The sequence below is a fragment of the Doryrhamphus excisus genome, linkage group LG4 (genome assembly GCF_037039965.1).
Source record: "Doryrhamphus excisus strain RoL-2023G ecotype Guam linkage group LG4, RoL_Dexc_Guam_v1.1, whole genome shotgun sequence".
Classification (NCBI taxonomy): Eukaryota; Metazoa; Chordata; class Actinopteri; order Syngnathiformes; family Syngnathidae; genus Doryrhamphus; species Doryrhamphus excisus.
Window position 1 is genome coordinate 9,543,727 of NC_136360.1, and position 21,194 is coordinate 9,564,920.

The 21,194-nt window shown below is 39.7% G+C and overlaps 1 protein-coding gene across 1 annotated transcript in view; it reads right to left on the reverse strand.

Annotated features, from left to right (window-relative positions):
* scfd2 (sec1 family domain containing 2) overlaps positions 1-21,194 on the reverse strand; it is a 96,693-nt gene that overhangs the window by 10,869 nt on the left and 64,630 nt on the right. The window contains exon 7 of the mRNA XM_058072951.2: positions 765-910. Coding sequence (XP_057928934.2) covers positions 765-910 — 146 coding nt within the window. The remainder of the gene's footprint in view (positions 1-764; positions 911-21,194) is intronic.

The following is a 21,194-nucleotide window of genomic DNA, read 5'->3' on the forward strand; positions in this document are numbered from 1 at the left end:
AGCACAGAGACTAATTAAAACTTAGCCACACTTACAGTAGCTTTTGTTCGAAGCTCTTACCACAACAATCAACTGGTTTGTGGATGTACTGTGTACTTGTGTTCTTTTGGCATAAAGATGAACCTGAACATGACTTAAGTTAGCTTTCTGTCAGCAGACTGACCAACTACATTTTAGCTTTTTAGATTTAGATTTTTCACAGCTAGCTTCTCTTAGCATAATGACCGACTCAAATTTACATCAGTTTAGCTTCTTTTTCTTTTTCTTCTTCTTTAGCATACTTCTTCGCCAAAGTTGAACCTGGCCACACATAGCTTCTTTTAGAATAGCTGGAGCCACTAAGTAGATTAAGTGCATAAAAGTAAAGAAATGGATGAATTCTCAAGAAATAACCTTTATTCACCTGAGCTACAGTGAATTAGCTTGCGTCTCATGGCCAACTTGGAAAAAAAAGCCTTGAAGAAAAGAAGCTGCAACGTAAATGGGTTTGTGCATCATTACATAATCCAAAAGAAAAGACCTCTGCATGCTGTATGCTATCTGGATGCAAGCAAGAGCCAAGACACAAAAAGGTTTTTCTTTCTTTTTTATACTTGGTGATGTTCTGATTCAAACTGTGTTGAATTTGAATGAAAAAAAGCCATAGGACAATAACATACAAATACACACTGCAGACTGCGAATGGACCCCAAGCCGGACTTTGGTCACTACACTCATCTATGTTGTTTCCTTGGTTTCCATTAGACCCGTTAAGTATGGTATACCTGGTGGACGCCATCGCTGCCAGAATAGACGCGTCGCAGTTGTTTGAGGTGGTCTCTGGCGTGGCTCAGCCCACGGAGGGTCTGGAACATGTCCTCCAGCAAGGAGTGGACTCTCTCCATGCTCAGCTCCTGCGCCTGGGTGCACCCTGAGAAAGACAAAACAATTAATATGACTGAACACAAATTAAACTAAGACGAAAATTATGATATAGATACTTTGTTCATCTCCAAGAGAAAATCACAGGTACATATGGTCCATGAAATTCATTTAATTTAACTTCAATATGCAAGCTACTTGCCCGATTGATATATTTAATTACTATTTTATAGTATTTTTAATATTTCATGTCAAATTGACCCATCAGTCAAATTGAGTTAAATTGACAGTCACAAAGTTAGACACCACAGAATATAAGAATGTTTTGGTTCTGTCTCAGATGTACAAGACAAGGCAGGTGATCATCTCATGTAGTGCACAACCTTAACTGACCCAAATGTAACAATATGTAACAAAAAAATCCAGAGCGTTAAGTCCTATTGAACTTTCCAACAGTACCAATCACGACTCTCTATTCAGATTTTTTGTTTGAACCGGTCTAAACCAGTCTGATGCCATTGGAAAAAACGACTTTTCGGGAATTCAACTTGGAACCACTTTCAACCTCCATAATTCGCTGCAAGCTTTCCAACGGTACTGAGCTCTACTCTCTATGACTTTCTCAACTCTTTTCTACTCTTTCTTAATCTATACAAATACTATACAAATATTGCTTACCAACTACACATGAAACAATAACCCAATTAACAGTATCATAGCAACAAGTAATGTCTTGAAAAGAATGTAGTCTTTCTGCCAGGCGAAGAGGGAAAACTCAGGTTTTCAGACAATTTGTGGTGAATGACAAGTTGCCTCTTCAAGCAAAATAACATTGGTGTTCCAATTCAATTAAGCTGGTTATATGGGGGTTTTACGAAGATGGATTTGACTAGTGACTCATTGGCTGATCCGGGCATGCACTGTGGTCTCACGAAGAAACGCAGCTTTCTGATATTTTTTAATTGTTTTCCAATACAAACATTTTAAAAGTATTTGTTCAAATTAATTATTAGTAAAAAAGTAATTATTTGTGCCGTTCCGAATAACGTATTCGGGTTTGGCTCCACCACTATAGCATACACTTGCTTTTTGGTGCACAGCACACAAAAACATACACTTTTCCCTGAGTTGTCTTGAACGCAGCATAATTGTAGGATTGGACAGTAGCGGTTTGAGGGGAGGGGCTTGCCAATAGCTGCATTAAGAGCCCTAACACATTCTTTTTTTTTTCGTTGGTCATATTGAAACGCCGGCGATCCCCCACGGTGCCAAAATACTTTAAGGCCTGAATATAACACATGCGGAACAATCTGTAAAGCATGCTTTGTAACTTTCTCTTGGGCTTTCAAACATGCCCTGTGAGCTCTAAATTGTAGTATTGTTTTGCACGTATATTAGCATGTAAGCGTTTATTTCATGACCCACTTATTCTATGTGGTACAGTCACAGTACATTGTGTGTTCCTGTTATTTTTATTGTACAGTAAGTGAGGTAGGCGTTTGGGTTAATAACCTCTTTTGGTTTGTGAGTCAGGGTGTAAATATCAAGCTGATTCACTGCAGATAGACAGCACCTCCTCAAGTAAGTTGAGGTTTGCCTCTGACTGTGTTCTCAACTCAAGCTTGCTAATGCAGTTTACTATGCTGACATTATGTAAGTCATTACTATATATTTATAAACTATCCCCATGCTAGGGTAAAACCTTTAACAGAGGACAGACACAAACTTACAGGCAAAGAAAACTCCACGATAACACAAATAATCACAAAAGCAAGAGGTATGTATGGCTTTTTAAGCACAATTATCACCTGGCTTGCTTTAAAGTTTGGCATGTTTTTTTTTGCAAATTGGCTCCAGCAAATCGGGTAACACATGCAAAACCATTTACATTGGCTTTAAGTTCTGAATGATCCTGCTGGGTGTATGTAGTGAAACTAATAAGATAGATGTGTGAGGACAAGAGCGCCTTTATTCACAGAGAAACCCCCCCCCCCACAATTTTAAGACACACTTCAGGAAGGAAGCTGAAATAAATTCAAAATGGCAGCTCTAGAGTGACTGTGATGGAGAGAATTAAGGAGGCAGTTTTGCAGAATATGTGGACTGGCACCTGCAGGAATGTAGCAGTTAAAACGACGCTCAGCTGTGTTATAGAGCATATAAATACTGTGTCAGCATGGCTTGGAACCAACTAGAACATTGTTGACTCCAACAGTACTGATGCCAGAACTGCACAAAAGGAGCTTTGTACATGCTTGACGCATGTATGGAAAAAAAAAGTCTCCATACATACACACATTTCTCCGATTATGCAAAATGGACTTTAAGAGTATTATGTTTATGGAAAAATCTTTGCTCCACTTTTGAGAGACGAGGCAACTCAAAAGGTTGGTTCTGAAGTTGCAGATTTCCATGATGCCATGAAGAAAAACTCCTTCCTCATGGTTATGATACCCCCCTTGGTAGATGAGCCCACAACATGTATCAGCCCACCCCTTTAAGGTTTCGCTAGACATCTTAAAATGCAACTTGGAGCTCTGCGTGGATTCCATGAACATTCTAAGTTTCAGTTTCAGCACCGAGGCTACAATTTGGCCAGCATTTTTCACCCGAGACAGCTGGGATAGGCTCCAGCATTCCTGCGACCCTCGTGAGGATAAGCGGTATAGAAAATGGATGGATGAATAGACATTGCAATGAATGTCTTAAAATATAAATCTTAAAATATGAGACTGAAAAGGTTTTGCGTGACTTCTACCACTATACTTCAAATCTAATTAAAGTGTAGGTTGCATAATGTCACATGAGCTCACATGTTAACCATGCCTGTGTAATATATGTAATAGTAGTTCCAGATAAAGATCTAAAACATGCATTTGGATACATCACTGACACAGCTTGAAAACTGACTGCAGCACTGACTTACACTTTGCAATGTAAACAAAAGATAGTGTATGAGTTTCATAAGGCTGCATTAGTGACCTTCTTAAATCCTTTTATTGCCTCATTGTTACTTGGCAGGCTGCTTGTGCCACAGGAATACATCAATGTCAACCCAGCTAGCAGCTTAGCTATGTCAGCCTCTAATCTCTGCTATTTATTCCTTTTCCTTCCATGCAGGGGATATCCAATCCAACGCAGCGAGTCTTTGTTTTGAGGTGCTGGCTCCAGGAATGTAAAGCGTCTGGCTTGACGGATGAAAGGTAAACGTACTCGGGACAAAGTATTGGACGGTTTGCCGACTCGGATGGGGGTCTTATCTTTGCAAAGAAGAGAGAAAGACCGCAGGCAAAACCAGCCGAGCATTCACACCTGACAAAGCATCCTGGAATTTGGAATTGTGAGAATTTGCGTGTGAATAAAGTGATGTTGACTGTCATTTATAAGACGTATAAATATATATATATATATATATATATATAGCCTGTTTATGAGTAACAGGTATGAATAATAAAAAAAAACAACAAACAACAAACAGGCTTTCCTAACGTCTTAAAATACTGCTAATTATCCTAACTATGTCAGCTACTGACATGGTAGCTGTAAATTAATAATTTGTTTTTCCTTCAGCAGATATGTAACAATGCTACTGTTAAAATGTGAGCGTTAACACTGTAGCTCACATACAGCAGCTATGCTATGCTTAATGTTATGTGGTTGGATGTGATACATTTCATCCATTACATTGTACAAGTACAGACTTACTGTGTATATGTAAAAAGTGGATAAAGTATACAATAGCTCTTATTAGAGCCACAGAGCTAAAAAAAAATGCATGGGCCACATGGTGTAAACATGTAATTGTCATACATTCTGTCATTGTACAAAAAGGCGTGGGCTAGGTATCAAGCCTAAGATGTAGGCTGAGTGTGAATATGTTGCGTGTCTGCTGCGAGGGCGGTGCTTGACCTGCTGCCAAAAAAAGCATAGAGTGCAGGAGCAGGGATCGCGTTGAAGCGGTGCTGAACCTTTGCACGCAGCCCCCCGCCTCCCGTGGGCGATCTGTACTTGTAATGTTGATGATGTTGTGGCATCGCTGAGCTTGAGCAAGGCCCAGGTGCCGATTTGGGGAGTGCCTGGCTTTGGCGGACGTCCCAAAAAACACCTGCAAATCAATTCATCTCACGCCACCTCACCAACCACCGTGTCAGCCAAAGGTACGCCTCTGTGAACACTCTCACGCAATTTATGCAATGATTTCAACTGCCGTGTGGGATTAAGGCCTTATGAAACCGCCACTTTGTTTTGCGTTATTGATGGAGTTTGACGGGAAATCACAAGCGAGGGCACGCTCCTTCATTAGGTCGGCCTACGCTTCTGTAAAAGCCATTAAAAGCTAGAAAAACACACTGTCGCGCTAGCCCGAAATGACTCACCAACAGCTATCAACTTGTTGGGAAAATGAAAGGATGCACTCATCTTGGTATTGCCAAACCAAAACGAGACGGGGTGATTCATTCTTCCTAAGAAGGGAGCGGTGCTTAAGTACAAAGGAATGTATCACCTTGGGAAATAACTGGATTTAAAATACATGAAAGGCTTGCAATAATTTACTGTAGTGCACAAAGCCAATCAATGGGGGTAATGGTTTTATTTATTTCCAACATGCTTAACCTTCGGTGTTTAACATGGTACTGAGGAACCCGATTATGTTACTACCAAACTAAGAAAATATTTTTGTGACTTTAGCATCATTCAAAATGAGCCAATGAAGTAGTTTGTTTACTTCCCTGGAACGATCCATCCATTTCCTATGGCGCTAATCTTTGACTAGAACCATGGCTTGCTCAAAAGTAAAAAGTTGATCGAGAAAACCGAACGTTTGAAAGTGAAAGAACAGACCAAAAATGTTCATTTTTCCAGAATCCAGTGCCAAGGCGCTGTGCCTCATGTGCTCTGAAACTGTAGCACCCAGTATGAAGAATCTAGGAGAGTCATAGCACAAAAAATTTACAGCACAGCAACGTGTAAATCAGTCACTAAGGATTGTGCGCATATTGGAGAAAAACAACAACATCTTTCGCTGATGAGTGAGTTGTGGAGTCTTACTCTAAGACAAACAATGTACTGTTGCAGCTTTTCTGTTAAAAAGACATCAATTATTTGAAATACTAACTATTTATTTATCTGTACTGTACAGACTGAACTCAAAACAAAAACTTGTAAAATGCACAAAATGTAACAAAATGGAGAACAGTTAAGCATACAAGTGTATTCAAATTGCATGCTCTCTATAACAAATTCACAAATGTTGGCAGGTCTGCATTAATATTGAAAGTCCCTGCCTCACGCCTTCCTGACAGTTCACGTGTTTTCCGGTTAATATCAAAATTTTGCCTCGGTTTGTGTACATTTAAGGCTACTTTTACCTTCAATGTTGTTGGCAAAGATATAACAATAACGATATGGCTGCAGGATCAACATGGACAACACCTTTGTGTTCTGCTATGAGTTATTATTTTTTAAATTTAATTCAACAGTGTCTGTCACGTTCTTTGGGTCCATTTTCGTTTTCTTTGCAGCCGTCATCAAAAGAAAAGCAGAGACTTGAAGTGAGAAACATGACTGAATTAAAAAAAAATATCTCATAGCAAAAGGAAAAAGTGATGGCCGTGTTGATGTCGCTGCCATATCATGCCTTTGTCAACAATCACATCTACAATGAAGGCAAAAGTAACATTGACTGTTTATTTATCCCTTGAACCCATCAATTATCCATGTATTTATATGCATTTTGAATTGTTAACATAATAGTAACGAACAAGCCTTTTTTCTTGCCACTTATACAGAAGTACAAGCGAAATTCAATACAATTTAATACCATAAAAATGTGCATTGTGTTAACAAATTTGGTTCTGGAACAGATTAGCATTATTAACATTATTTCTTAAAGTAAAGAAAAGTTCTCAATAACTACTGTGTGTGAGAACTTGGTGTGAGAGACTTAGAAAGTCCAAATGGAGAACACAGTTAAGCTAATTATTGTCCCATTTCCACTGTACCTACACAGCTTTATTCGCATCTGTTTAAAGCGGCCTGCGAAAAGCAAGCCTCAATGAATGCAACAGTCAGACTGACACAGGGGGAAGTAGGGTCCCCCATGATAAGGGGATGGATTTTATCTGAGTGGAGACACAATGTCAGATTACTCTACGCCACGTTACCCATATGATATGGATGCCCTAGTACCTGCTTGTGACAAGGGAAAAGCATCTACAGCAAGAACAGCTGGGTGTGGGGGGGTGCATTTTGTACAGTACAGTTTTACGTACAGATAACATATAAAAATAGTGTCAATTTGGCCACCTTTATAAAGCCGAAAGAAACAAACAAATCTACAAAATGCTTTGAAAACTGCTGCCAAGGTGGGCATTTAAATAAAAAACTGTGAACAGTGAACAAACAAAGTAGATGACTGTTTACTATTTGTATTAGTTTGTTGTTATATAAATTCTTCTTGACCTGTTTAAAAAATCAAAATTATCAAAATGAGTCCTGCATCCTTTGATTTTTCGGTATGGGAAAAAAAACCAATGTACTATGGGTTACCACGTCAACGGAAGTTGTTGCGTCCCTGCCAGTTAGCGGTATGTGCATCAGTAGTAATATGAAAGCTGTTCGCTGTTGCACTATTATGCATCATTAAACAGCATTAAAAAAGGAGCAAAAGTGGAAGTAGGCAATCATTACCAACATTCTTAGAGTGGACGTGTGGCCTTGAAGAGGAAATGGAAGCTGAAATTAAAACAACAAAAAAAAACCAGCCTGTTTCCTCAACAACCCTCCAAACAGTGCAGCAACAAGCCTCTGAATTTGCTTGACCCTGCAGTCAAAACTCTCCCAGCGCTTATCAGCGGAATGCACTTATTATAAATAACCTTGCTTATTTTCAGCGCTGATCAAAACTTCTATTCTGGTCGGAAGGAGGAAAGAATGAGGGTACGTGAGGGAAAGATAGCAAGGGAGGCTACTATTATAAGCCTATTTTTGATAATCCTCTGAGGAATGCCAGGACAAATCTCTTTCTGACTGTATCTCACGATGAAGGCGGAAATGGCACGCTCACCGTCACCGTGGCAACCATATATAACCTCCACTTCCACATCTCCTTTGATGTAAGTGAACCGCGTTTACGTCACCGCCTCCTAGTTTCTTTCTTCAACTTGTGTCACTTGGCTTGGAGAGGCTAGTATGTGTGATTAGTAGTGGGTGGATGAGGGATCAATCACAGGGGAGACTGCAAGCTGCTAATTGCAGGTTTAATTCCAATGTTTAAATGGAAAGCCTTTAATTGTGATGATACTGTCCATACTGCCATACTAATGAAACTTGCAGTTTAGTCGTCTTATATTTGGGGATTTAGAGATTTACCCATTATATTCTCTATTGTTGTGATTTCACTGATATAAACAGCAAAAAATTACATTTATCTTCTTTTCTCTTTGATGTTGTCTTCATTTTTTGCAAAATGGGCCTTGATGAAAGGGGTCGTCTTATACTTGAGTCAATACGATAATGTGTTTCTAATTTAATAGCAATTCAACCTGAATTTCGGGGGGAAAATTACACCTGTAAAACATACTAAGTGAGACATCAGCATGTGTTTTGCTTTTTCTTTGGCTTTTTTCACATTACCGGTCCAAATGAGTGTAGCAGTAAAACACAGTTTTATATACGTATGTTCTTGTTTTCACTGTGCTTAAATTATTTTTACACTTGTGTGAAAGTTAATAGTGTTCAAATGTAACATTGACCGTAAATCTTTTTTTTTTTTTTTTTGGTGACCGTTTCTTTGAGTAGTACCTATGTTGTGTCCACTGGAAGTAAATCTCAGTTCGAAAAATTGTATTGCATTCTTCATTTCAAGAGTAGTTGAGCTGAATCTGACCCATGAATACATAAAACATTTTTCTTGTCACAGACTCACATTTTTCTTGCAGAAATGAAACGCTGACTGCTGAAAAAGGAGATGGTGCGCGCCCTCGTTCACTCATGACTCATCTTTCACCTGGCCGTTCGTGCTTTGAACCGCGGTAAGTGTGTGTGTGTGTATGAATGGTAGTGTGTATCAGAATGGTGCATACTTTCATGGTAAATCAGTGAAATCTAGCACTCCAGAAAAAGTGCAGAAAAAAACGAGGACTTTGCACGCAACACAACTTGAGAGCCCTGCTTCACATGTGAGGGGGGGGGGCAGGGCTCTCTGTATATTATGGGATGTTAAACAACCCCTCCCTTTTAGCACACCAGATCCTGTCTGGCTGCTTGGATGTACAGTGTGTTGGACTTCCTGCTTTGCCAGTAGTTATGTAAGTTCATGCTAGAAGAAGACCAGGTGCTGAGACATCTACTGCACTATTCTTTTTAGTGGGTCACTGACATACATGAGCTTCCAAATGTTCAGAAACATACCTCCAGGAATTTAAGCAAGCATGTAATAAATAATAGAACACCAGCACTGTATTGATGATAGCATGAAGTGTGTTTAAGAGGATTAAAGAAATGTACACAGGAACCATCCCACCTACCTATTATTATTATTACAGGACAGAGACCGAGGTGTGTGGTCATCATTACACTTCTTTTTTGCCATCACTGATATCACTAAAAATAGAGCAAAAGACACTCATGGAGTTTAGATTAAGTTTTATGCAACCTGTGAACACACGTCTATATCGACGCCTCTCGGATTGGCTGACAGACATCAACATAAGTGTTTCAAATGGAGTGGGGAAGAAGGACAAAAAAAGAAGCCAAAAACATACCACTTCCACATGGAGTGGGAGGATAACTCTTTGGACATCTCATTGCTGATAGACTGATTGTATAACTTCAGGGGCGTTCAACTTAGTGTATCTAAGTTATTGTGGAATGTGAGTAAAGGGATATCGTTAAAGAGAATGAAGAAAACATTAAAACTGCAGCTGAGTTTTGTCAATGTCTGCACCAATGTTTGCCAAAACTAAATTAAATACAGTAATAAAAAGTACATGCATTATATACTGTATGCACACTATAAAGTCTTTCCTTGTTGCAAACCAAGCAAAGCTCTTAATAAATGTCAGCAAAGCGCAGCGTGTGTAAGTTCACGCATCGTATCACAAGATGCTTATCTGGCCTTGTCTGCAGGCTTTAAGTTCCTGCAGACGCAAACTTGACCCAATCGCTGCACACACACTCAGACCAGACGCTGGAGAGATAACCACAGCTCCTACTTGAATTGTGCTATGTTTGTGCGTGTGTGCAGGACCTGTCTCATACGATATGTATTTAGCCTCCTTTTACACTCAAACCTTTACAGTTGGTACACTCTCAGGAATTGAATCATTGTTGTGCATCGTTAACGCCTACTTTCATTCTAAAAGAAAGCACAGAAAGTGAGAATACACACATGAAGTAAGCGTAAAAATACTTTCCTTGTTATCACAAAGGAAGAAAGTAGACTGTTGTATTTTTTTTAATACTGGTTAACCTCTTTTTATGGCAATTGAGAATGTTCATTGATCTTTTAAATTTTTTTTTGGCAAAAAGAGGTGATGATGCAACTGCACAATAGAAGAGATCAGGTTTAGTGCTGTTTTAAGCCATTAAACCAGCCACAGGGTGGCAGATGTTCATTTTATAAAAGCTTGGCATGCATCTTATTACCTATGTAATACGGGCTCCACAGGAAGCAGGAAGTTGAAAAGCATGGAAGCATGTAGCGAGCACAAAGTTGCGCAATGAAGTGAAACGTTAACACGTGCACAGCTGTTTTCTTCCTTTTTTGTTCTTTTTTCCTGAAACTTACCTATGTTCTACTGCTGATTAATAAAGAACGAAAAAAGGTAGAAATAAGCTTGTTGTCTGATAAAAGATGACAGTCTAATCTCTTTTTGGTAGATACCATGTTTATATAGTCCTAGAACACAACGTTCTGTGTGCCTTGAAAAATCAGTCAAAAGGATGTCTTTGGAAAAATGGGATTGAATGAGATAAAAACAGAAACTGTTAAGCTTGTCTGTGACACAACCCACTTTTGCAGCAAACCTTCACCATCATTAAAGCAAAAGCTTTGGTCTTCTGTTGTTTTTATGTCTTAATACCTTTATTTTTACACTTGTATGACAGTTACGAGAGTTATAATATTAATTCTACGTAGTTAGTAGGGGAAATGTAGTTTGAATGTTGTATTCTCATGTTTCAAAGTTTCAGATAATGAGGTTTGCGCATTTGGAAATGAGCCCTGAAAGAAGTTTGGAATGGCTCTGAAGGCTTGGTCTCAGAGAGTTTTTTTCTAAGACTGGCGATGTGTGATGTCACAGATTGGCAGGCTTCCTTATACGAGCGTGTGCTGTAGGCGAGATACGCTCTTTGCCCTCTGCTTCTGTGTTTATGTTGTGAGCAATGTCTCACGGGAAGTGTTTCTTTGTGTGTAAGGGCAAGCTACATTTGTTTACAATTCCTAACGAGGCAAACATCAGGCACAAGTGGTTGGAGTTCCTGATTCCCTACCAGCAAAAGAAAAATATTTAATTTAATCTGTCAACAGCATTTCACACCGGACTATTTTATGAACATGGGCCAGAATGCAGCTGGATGAGCCAACAAACTGTTGCTGAAGTCCGACGCCTTTCCAATGTTACTTGGTCGTGTCGAAGAGTCAGAAGAGTAAGCAGTAAGTAACAATATTTATCAGTGTCCGTAACAATATTTATCAGTGCCCTAACTGTGTTTATTTTGTGTAAGCAATGTCTATGTAGCATTATAGACTGTGCATACAGGGAGTGGAGTGCAAATTACAATCTCACCAAGTCTGGAGTTGCTAACAGCCATTTCCCACCACAATCACTGGATCTACCTGAGCTTTGTAAACACTGGTTGTCCTGCAAAAAGCGTTTAATGACCACCTTAGACTTTATCGGTACAGAGGCGTCTCTTTTCTTTTCTTGAGAAAGTTTGGACTGTCCAGTCTCTACTTCTGGATCGGATTTGGGATCCAACACATGTGGCTGTATGTTAAAAGCGGGCATTTATAAATCGTTGTTTATTATCCTATATCGTTTATCAACTCCTATCAAGTTGGGTTCGGCAGCTATTGGCTATCTAACACTGGAAGTCCTTCTGAGCGCTCTGGAGTATGACCAACCACACCAAAGTGGGCGTGCTCGGAGGCGGGCCATGAATTAATTAAAATAATAAATCAAATAACAAACATAAATAACAAAAATAACAAATTAAAACCGTCCGTTTTCATGGGAAGCATGAAATCCAAAGAAATATAGCTGGAATAGGTGCAGATTCTGGAAGGTCTAGAAAGAGTTAAAGTTAAAGTTAGAGTAAAAATGTTACTTAAAACATTGCCTGTGTAGTGGTTGGCTTCTTTTTAGATTTGTATGATAGTGGGGAGAGTTAAAATGTTGCTGATATACTTAATATAGCTGCAGACTGTACAGCAGTATGTACAGAACATCTGCGGTTAATAAAAGTTTGACGATGATGAGGGTTTGACACTGGGACAGATGATTCATATCTCCATTGCTTCCTTTGTTTTTAATGGAATGGGTACAAAATATGAGCTTTGAATTACAGAAGCCTAATCAGAGCGCTTTGATCACCTTTCCTGAAGCAAATATCAATTGATGATTAATTGACCAGTCATAAAAATATTACGTAACAAACACTCACCGCTTTTATTCAGTGAGGCTTACACAACGGAATAAGAATTATAACACACTTGAACACAACCTTGTCTTTGAAAAGAGCTTGGAATCAAAGCATGCTCCTTCAATATAATATTGTACTGTGCCAAAATAAACTTCACTTACATTTTATGAATGACCTTGACATATTTGTTACACAATCATTCGTTGTGTGTGTGTGTGAGAATTTCCTTATTAGCACTGTGATGACAGAGGTTGGGCATGTGCCTGACCAGGACTGCATTTTTAAAATTATTATAAACATAATTTGTTGATACACACACACACACACACACACACACACACACATATATATATATATATATATATATACACACTCTGCAGGATAATGTAGTTGTGTGCACATGCCAGATGTGTGTGTGCTTCCTAACTGATCACCGGCACCTTTTCAACACTCCTCAATTTCCGAATCATTCCTGTGGTCAGACGTCAGCGGCCGCAGGCATCAGGTCATTCCACAGCATTAAAAAAAAGGACAAACAATGACATATATAGGTTTGCTTTAGCCAATCTGGCGCATAAACAAAGAGCTGGACTGTAAGCGCTGTGCTATGATCTTCGGCATCATCCACTTATATAACCACGCTGAGCTCACTCTCTCTCCGCACATGAAGCAGCAATTAACTACAGTACGAGTGGAGGGTAGGTGAGAATACGTTGAACTACTCCCCTCTAATGGACGAAAGAAGAACTACACGCACCGGCCCAAAATAATTTCATACACACGCATAATCTAATGTGATCTTATATTATTAAAAAAAACTGCTTATACAAACACATATATGAAAGCCATAAAAGTGTTTTAGTAGTGAAAGTAGTGAAGTTGACTAATTATGACCTCCAAACTGACACTGGTTAACTCTGTAGATGACGCCCTCTGCTGTTCACATTGATATTACCACCCTATTAAACAGCTTTTTTCTTTTTCTTCTTAATTTATTTCAGACATGCATACTATGTTACATTAATGTATCTCACATATACTGCAATTGTTGATGTATAGTATATATAAATATTTAAAGTCAATCACTTACTTTTGTCATTTCACAAATATAAAACAAGTACAGTACAATACAATACAAGTTGACATGAAAGTAGTAATAAATTCAGGATAATAATATGATGATGACAATGGTAAGTTGTGTACTTAATTCTTCATTCGGTATATTGAAACAAACCCTTGTGTATTGTATCCATAAATTAATATTGGGGTGACTTGCTACGTGTTATATGTGTATAGCAAAAGCAATGTTTGCAGGGTCACAAGGACCTAAAATAGGGCAGAGGTCTGTTCCAAGGAGTAAACTGGGACTTCCTCCCTGAGGGTCAAGAACCTGCACCTGGACTTCTCATCACTAAGAAGAGCATCCAGAGGACACCAGTCCCACAGTACCAAAGATGGTTCTCTTCTTGGAAGCTACAAAAGAGATTTTCCAAAAATTGCTAAGGGCCACCGAGCTGTGAGAATAACAAACATGCTGTTGTCCACCCATGGCAAGGTTTTAAAAAAATGCTTATTAGTATTATTATTATTATTCCTCCAACAGCCTGCTCGTTCGCTCGCTACCCTCTGCTCCACATTCATCTCCTGCTATTGGCGTTGACACAAATGACGTCTTTAAGTTGCCACTTTTCATTCTTGTGTGTGCCCTCTCACCGTTAGAGAAGGTAAGAGACAAACGACACGCACATAAAAGAGCAAATTCCAATCTCCCTTCTTCCTCCTGTCTGCATCAGGTCTTCACCAGGGGACTACTCAGCCCTACAAGCCCCCCCGGAGAGCTGTCATACACTGAAGACAGCAAGACATCAATCAAAGAAGGCTCAGGGGGGGTGTCCTCCTCTTCCTCCCTTCTTTCCTCTCAAGCCTGAGAAGCCATCGCTCCATTAACATTTGAACTATCACCTAAGTGTAAAAATAAGTTAGCCACTGTTAATAGTATAATGTCAAATCAAGAAACGAGTGCTAAGCCACCAGACAGCAGTTACATTTGCACAAGCATTTTTCTGATGCTGCATCTTGTCAAGGGACCATACTATAGAAAGTATACTTAAAGATATACTTTCAGCTAGTACCGCAAATGAAGTATGCACCTTTGATATATTTTGTGCATTGAAGATGTTAAAACTAAGAATGTTACGATCAGGGTTGTATGCTGCATTTTTTGAGACCAAATAAAACAATAATGTTCTGATAATATGCAGTAATATATTATAAATTAATTAATTAATTAATTTTCTACCACTTATGCTCACAAGGGTGCTGGGTGCCTATTCCAGCTGTCTTCGGCCGAGAGGCGGGGTACACCCTGGACTGGTCGCCAGCCAATTACAGGGCACATATAGACAAACAACCATTCACACTCACATTCATACCTATGGACAATTTGGAGTCGCCAATTAACCTAATATTTTTCTCACAGGCACTTGTTCTGTCTGAGGCTTGCAGCATTTCCTAAAATGCTGGCTTTAAAGAGCAGCATTTCTTTTGCGGTGACTTTCTGCAGACCAAATGTCTCAGTGATTGTTGAATGTGGGGACAAAGGTTTTGCATCTCGATGTGTGCTTTTTGGTATACTGGCTCGTTTGGGTTGATGTTCACTTTGCCCACTAGGCAAAGTATTCTCCACAGTGACTGTGGCATCCTAAATTCTACTATGTTACCTTGCTGACTGTATGACTGACAGGACGTCTCACTCTGTTCACTGTTGTTTTCTGAAGTGCCTCGCTGCTGAACCAATGCACACCGTGAACTCTTCCTGCCTGTTTGGAGTTGAGAGACGAGGAAAACAGACACGCACGCACATGGCAATAAAAGGACTCTAAATTATCGAGTTAATCTTTATTTATCGTGTGATTAATTTATTAATTATTGTGAGAGGGTTTTTTCTGAATGAGAAATCTCATCACTTTCTTTGACCATATTTAAAAGAATGTTTGAAGAACTGCTCATAAAGAATTATACATTTGACATAACTGGATTAATGTGATTAAATGTGATTTAACAGCTGGCAACCAAGCAAATGGGGGTTGAAAGGAGAGCTCTTATTTTGACAGTACCGATGTCTGGAAAGAAAAAGGGGCCCTTGCCGTGTTTGTTTACCAAGCAGAAACATGTGAACGTTTGGTGCTGGGCTTGAGTTACACACAAGCAGCAGAATGCATTAACACATGTGTGCACAGCGGGACACGCACAGAAACACAATACACACACACGTAAAGGCAACAACAACATATAGCATTGGTACTAAAGTTATATTAGTCTTGAATTAATCACAAATTATTTTTATTTATTCATTAGGCTGCAATGACTTGCCACTAAAGATGAAACGTCCAACCTCCCGTGTCCTTAAAAGCACATGACAGACATCTTTATTTCTCACTGCCGACTGTGCAAGGAGTTTGTGTTGCATTACCAGAACTCCAACACAATCTCCTGAGCAAATATTGTGTAAGCGCGAACATATTTGGCTTGGCAAGAACATCTGGCCTTTGTCATGGGACTTCTTTTTACAATAAAACATGGATGGGGGAAAAAAAGCCTAATTTGTAGGCTTATCTTGTTGGGAGGTGTAGATATGCAGCAGCGGGACTGTGGCGTGGATCTGAACTCAAATGCATTTTCCCATAGGGCGTAAAGCAAAGTGAATGAATCTGTTCCAGGGTTAAGCTGTAGCCATCATAAAGCCTTCATTAACTCTGTTGTTAAACTATGTTTAACATTAAAAATAACAGTTACTAATGCCATTGTTGTATTCCAGTAAAAGGTAATCTGTCAGTAATTAATTACTATTTCACATGCCATTATGCACTGATTATTTATATTTTAGCACTTTTTCTTCATTTGATTTGTTTAACATGTTTAGTAAACAAAAGGTGAAAAATGTTAACGGCAGGGGCCCGCAGTGTCAAGTGTAATGCATAAAATTATTCTCCTTTAGTGATGCGATTGCCAAAAAGGCCACTGGGGCGCACTGTTACACAGCTGTCCATCCTACAGCCCATCATGTTACATGCAACCCCCCCAATGCAAAAACAGACCACTGCCAGCAGGACTGAGCTGTTTTTTCTCGCTCTCCTGAGGGGGATAAGCATCTTTTTTTCTTTCTTTTTTTTTTTAAACAGCAGGGAGGTTGCGGCCCAGATGTGAGGCACCAAAACCTGCTAAAAACACAGTCACTTTCCCTCCTCCTCTTCTACGCCCTCCAGTTTTAACCTCTTGAGAAAAAAAAAGTTGGGCTGAGCTCTGCAAAATACTTGCAAAAAAATTAATGCAAAACGTCCAAGATCTGCCCTCTAGAATTTTAATGCTGTTCTCCACCCTTCCTCCACGCTTTGTGAAAATTGGCTGGGTCGTTTTTCCTTTTTTTGTCGTTTTTCTCCCTTTGCACAGAAAAACATAACCTCCTTGGCGACGCGGGTTCAACTTTCCGTGCAGCAAAGCAAATAAATGCTCAAACGCACAACATATGCAAAGAGAACAAAAGGCAATAAAGCTGGAACTAATGGCGAAAACACACACAGTCAAAGTGACCTTAGTGACGGCAGACACATCATTTAGTCCCGCTTTGTTCTGCCACCATTGATCTTTGTTGGGCTCATTGTTCTTTCTCCATATTTCTCTTGTAAATTCTCAACACGTCTGGCTGTGCGACATATTGGGCTTGAGGAAAAGCACACAACATCTGGAAGGTGTGGTCGCTTGCACGACAAATGATGGGCCTGCAAGGCTGCTAATAGTGGGCAGACTGGACTCAGTTTGACTTTCGGAGAACGTCTTTGGAAGTAACATACAAACAGACAGAATGTTTTATACTGTGTCTACCCCCCCTTATGCTCTATGCGAGATGCCAAAATGAATAAAAGCTGTTCCAAAGTGAAATTCTCCAGCTCTCCACATGTCAACGCACGACGGCGCAATTAATAACATCATTGACGGCTGCTTCCCATTTCGGTTTTCCGGATTTACGAGGCCAGAGCTGAGATTTGCAGTAAGTGCGGTGTCTGCGAGAATTAAGTCAACAGGTATTCTCTTTGGAAAGTTGAGACACAGGAGAACAAAAAACTGCTGATTCCAACCCAGGCACAAGACACTGTGTAGAGTTTGGCTACTTGTAATGCTATGAAATGTCAATAGGGAGCAGTGTGTGTTGTACAAGGATGCAGATGCATTACAGTAAATGAGCAGTATGACCTCTCAGCTGTCATTTAACCTTGACAAACCTGCGTGTAATGTAAAAAACTTTTTATTTTTTCGTTTGTTTGTTTTTTTTAATAAACTTTAACTGACCTAATCAGGGTTTCCCCAATGATTTTTTGAAGCTGTGGTGGTGGGTTGCATGGGAGGGCGGACTGCCTCTGTTGTGTCGAGCCCTGCTGCATCTGCAAATATTTTTTTATTATGCCTTATAACTATTTTTATGACTTTTTTTTAAATGTACTCATTTATTTAAAAACCAGTGCAACATGAAACGAGAACATTTGCAAAGTTTTATGGCAAAGTTGCTTAGTTGCCGGTGAGATTGATAGATATTTAGATTCTGCAGCCATCACACAAATCCGACATCTTAGTAAGTGCTACAAGTGAGCGTGATCTGATGGCAAAGGTTCAAGTACAAACACACACTGTCAAGCAAGATAATGCGATAACCCACACGGCGGGTCGAGCAGCCTCCAGAAAGGCCTGACCGCCGCGCTATCCACATGACCGTGCTAATGAAGAGCCTTGGGGGCAGGGGCCTCGCTCCAGGCACAGCCCACTGCTCGGGTCATGGTTGACCACTTGTGGTCCAGCCAGGCTTTCATGCACTTCACTATGCTATTCTCCATTCTAACTGTAAAGTAAAAGTAAAACAGACATGGCCGCCACAAAGACTACAGTTTACTTTCAAGCTTAGGTTATAACAACCAAAAGCCATAAGAACCTTGTTTTTGTTGTTCACACAATAAACAAAGACACACAAAATGCTCTACAGTCGTCCATCACTACAGGGTGGTTCGAACATGCTCGCGCCCTCACACTATCACGGTTTGACAAAACGTGACTGAGTGGTTAGCGCACAGGGCACACAGCTAGGAGACCCGGGTTGATTCCCCAATCGGGCATCTCTGTGTGGAGTTTGCATGTTCTCCTCATGCGTGCGTGGGTTTTCTTCGGGTACTCCAGTTTCCAAAAACTTTGTTAGGTTAATGGGCGACTCTAAATTGTTCATAGGTATGAATGTGAGTGTGAATGTTTGTCTATATGTGCCCTGTGATTGGCTGGTGACCAGTCCAGGGTGTAGCCCGAAGACAACTAGGATAGGCTCCAGCACGCTCGCCAACCGCGCATAAGCGGGAGAAAATGAATGAATAAATGAATGTTTCACGATTGAATACGGTCTATGATTAGTAAAAAAAAATATATATATATGCATATTTAAGCAAATTGTATGTATTCATGGGTAGGTAGGTACTTTATTCATCCCCATGGGGTAATTTGCATGTTCCAGGATACTTCGTAGAAGTAGAATATTTAAAAAAATGGCCCAAATGGACCATTTTCAAACAGAAACATGGCTTAAATATAAAATATAAATATAAGGCATTCAAAAGACATGATGCGTAAAACAGTATCAGTGACTTGCGTGCACCTTTGTAAGAAGTGGGGCCATGTGTGACATCAGCTAGCAAAGTTGACTGTTAGCGTTAATCCGCTGCTAGCAAGCAGTGTAGTGAGTGGCTGACAGCAGTTCTTGAGTGCAAATTCACTGCATGTATTCTCTGCTTGTTAATAAAGCGATTTTGTTTTTTGTGTTTTTCCCCATTCTGGAAGTGAATGTATGTCTGTCCACCAATCAGCAGATTGCACTGTGTCTAGCCCCACCCCTTTTAGGAACCCTAACAATGTGTTCGTTTCTCCATTGAAAGTTGTGGCTTTTGACAATAGAGCCACAAAAAATACATAATTTACCAAACTGGTTTCAATGTGAAATTCCAGAGAACATATTATTCACATATTAGCGTTCCTCTACATACAATGACGCTTCCCCAGCTAACAATAGTCATCTTTTGAACCCTGAAAACCTGCAGCTGGTTTGCATTTCTGCTAAAATTCACTTCTTCAACCTTGACTCAATTTCAAACTCTTGTTTTTTTTTTTTTTTAACAAATACATAATATGTAGTTTTTTTACACCCCTTGAATGAGTAAGAACTTCTTGTTTTAGTTAGTGAGGAGCCCACAAAAAAGTTGGCGAGGGCCTGAGGGCCTCCTACACTTATTTCCCAACTGCAAAACAAATTGTATACAAAACAAAAACAATGTGAAGGTATGATATGTTGATGGAATAAAAGCGATGTTACGAGTTACACAGCATGTGAATCAAGTTTTATGACAAAGTTTACAACACTGGACGGACGTTAAATCACCAAACACAAACAAAGATGAGTTTCACGAGTAAAAAAAAAAAAAGACAATAGAGGACTGACGAGGAATGAACTGTTTGTTTACTACATGCACGCAAAGAGCGCTTTGTTCATGTCCGACACACACACACACACAGACACACACAGACACACACACACACACACAGAGGACCATTAGAGTAGGAGGACAGATAGAAGCGAGGGTGGTGCAGCTGATGAAAAGACATGATTAACCTTTGATCCTCACTCACTCTTGTATGTGTGTGTGCGCCTGCAATGATAAGTGTGCTATGTGCTCTGCTGCTCCCAGGAGACAGAAACAGATAACATGGACGCTCTTCAGATACTTTGATAATGCAATGCTGCAGGGGCGAAGGGATAAGGTGGTTCAGTGAATGTACAGTGGTGTGAAAAAGTGATTGCCCCATTCCTGATGGAATGGCACACTGAAATGTTTCAGATCATCAAACAAATGAAATTAGTCAATGTGCTAGGATGAGCTTCATTCACCCTATTAAAATATGTGCTGTCTATGGGTAAGAAGAAAAAGACCTTCTAAGACAATGGCGTTATCTACAATATCAAGCCGCTTTACGTTTTGTCAAATCAAGGGGACACACACACGCACAATAGAGAGTTTTGTCTTTCATTTGAGGGACCACAGCCAAATAAACAAGTTATAATGAAGGCAATAAACACCACGAATATCTGAGACTCTGTACGTATGTATGTGTGTGTTTAAAGGCTCATCTGTCACCACATACACTCAAACAAACATGCACATTCTCACACATGCACACACAGCATCGCTACTGATAACACACAAACACACATTCAAAGTAAAGGGACACACACAGTCTTTAACCGCTATTGTAGACACATGATGACACCCCTGTGAGTTGTGTTCTACATGCTTTGGCAGACATGCTAGCATGTAATACAGATATAGATTTATTAGCATTCTACAAATTAGCCACAAAGTCCCAGTTTGATGGCGGCCATGTTCTTCAATTAACTTTGCTCAAATTTTACATACACCTGCTTGTGTGTACCAAATTTCCTGGTGGTCCGGCTAATCAAGACACAGTACAGTGCATTGACCTATTTAAAGGGGACCTATTATGCTTTTTCCACTTTTCTGACCTATAAATGTAGTTAGAATGTTGTATTCTTGTATCAAACGATGGCATAGTTTCAGATAATTAGGGTTGGGCATTTGGAAGTG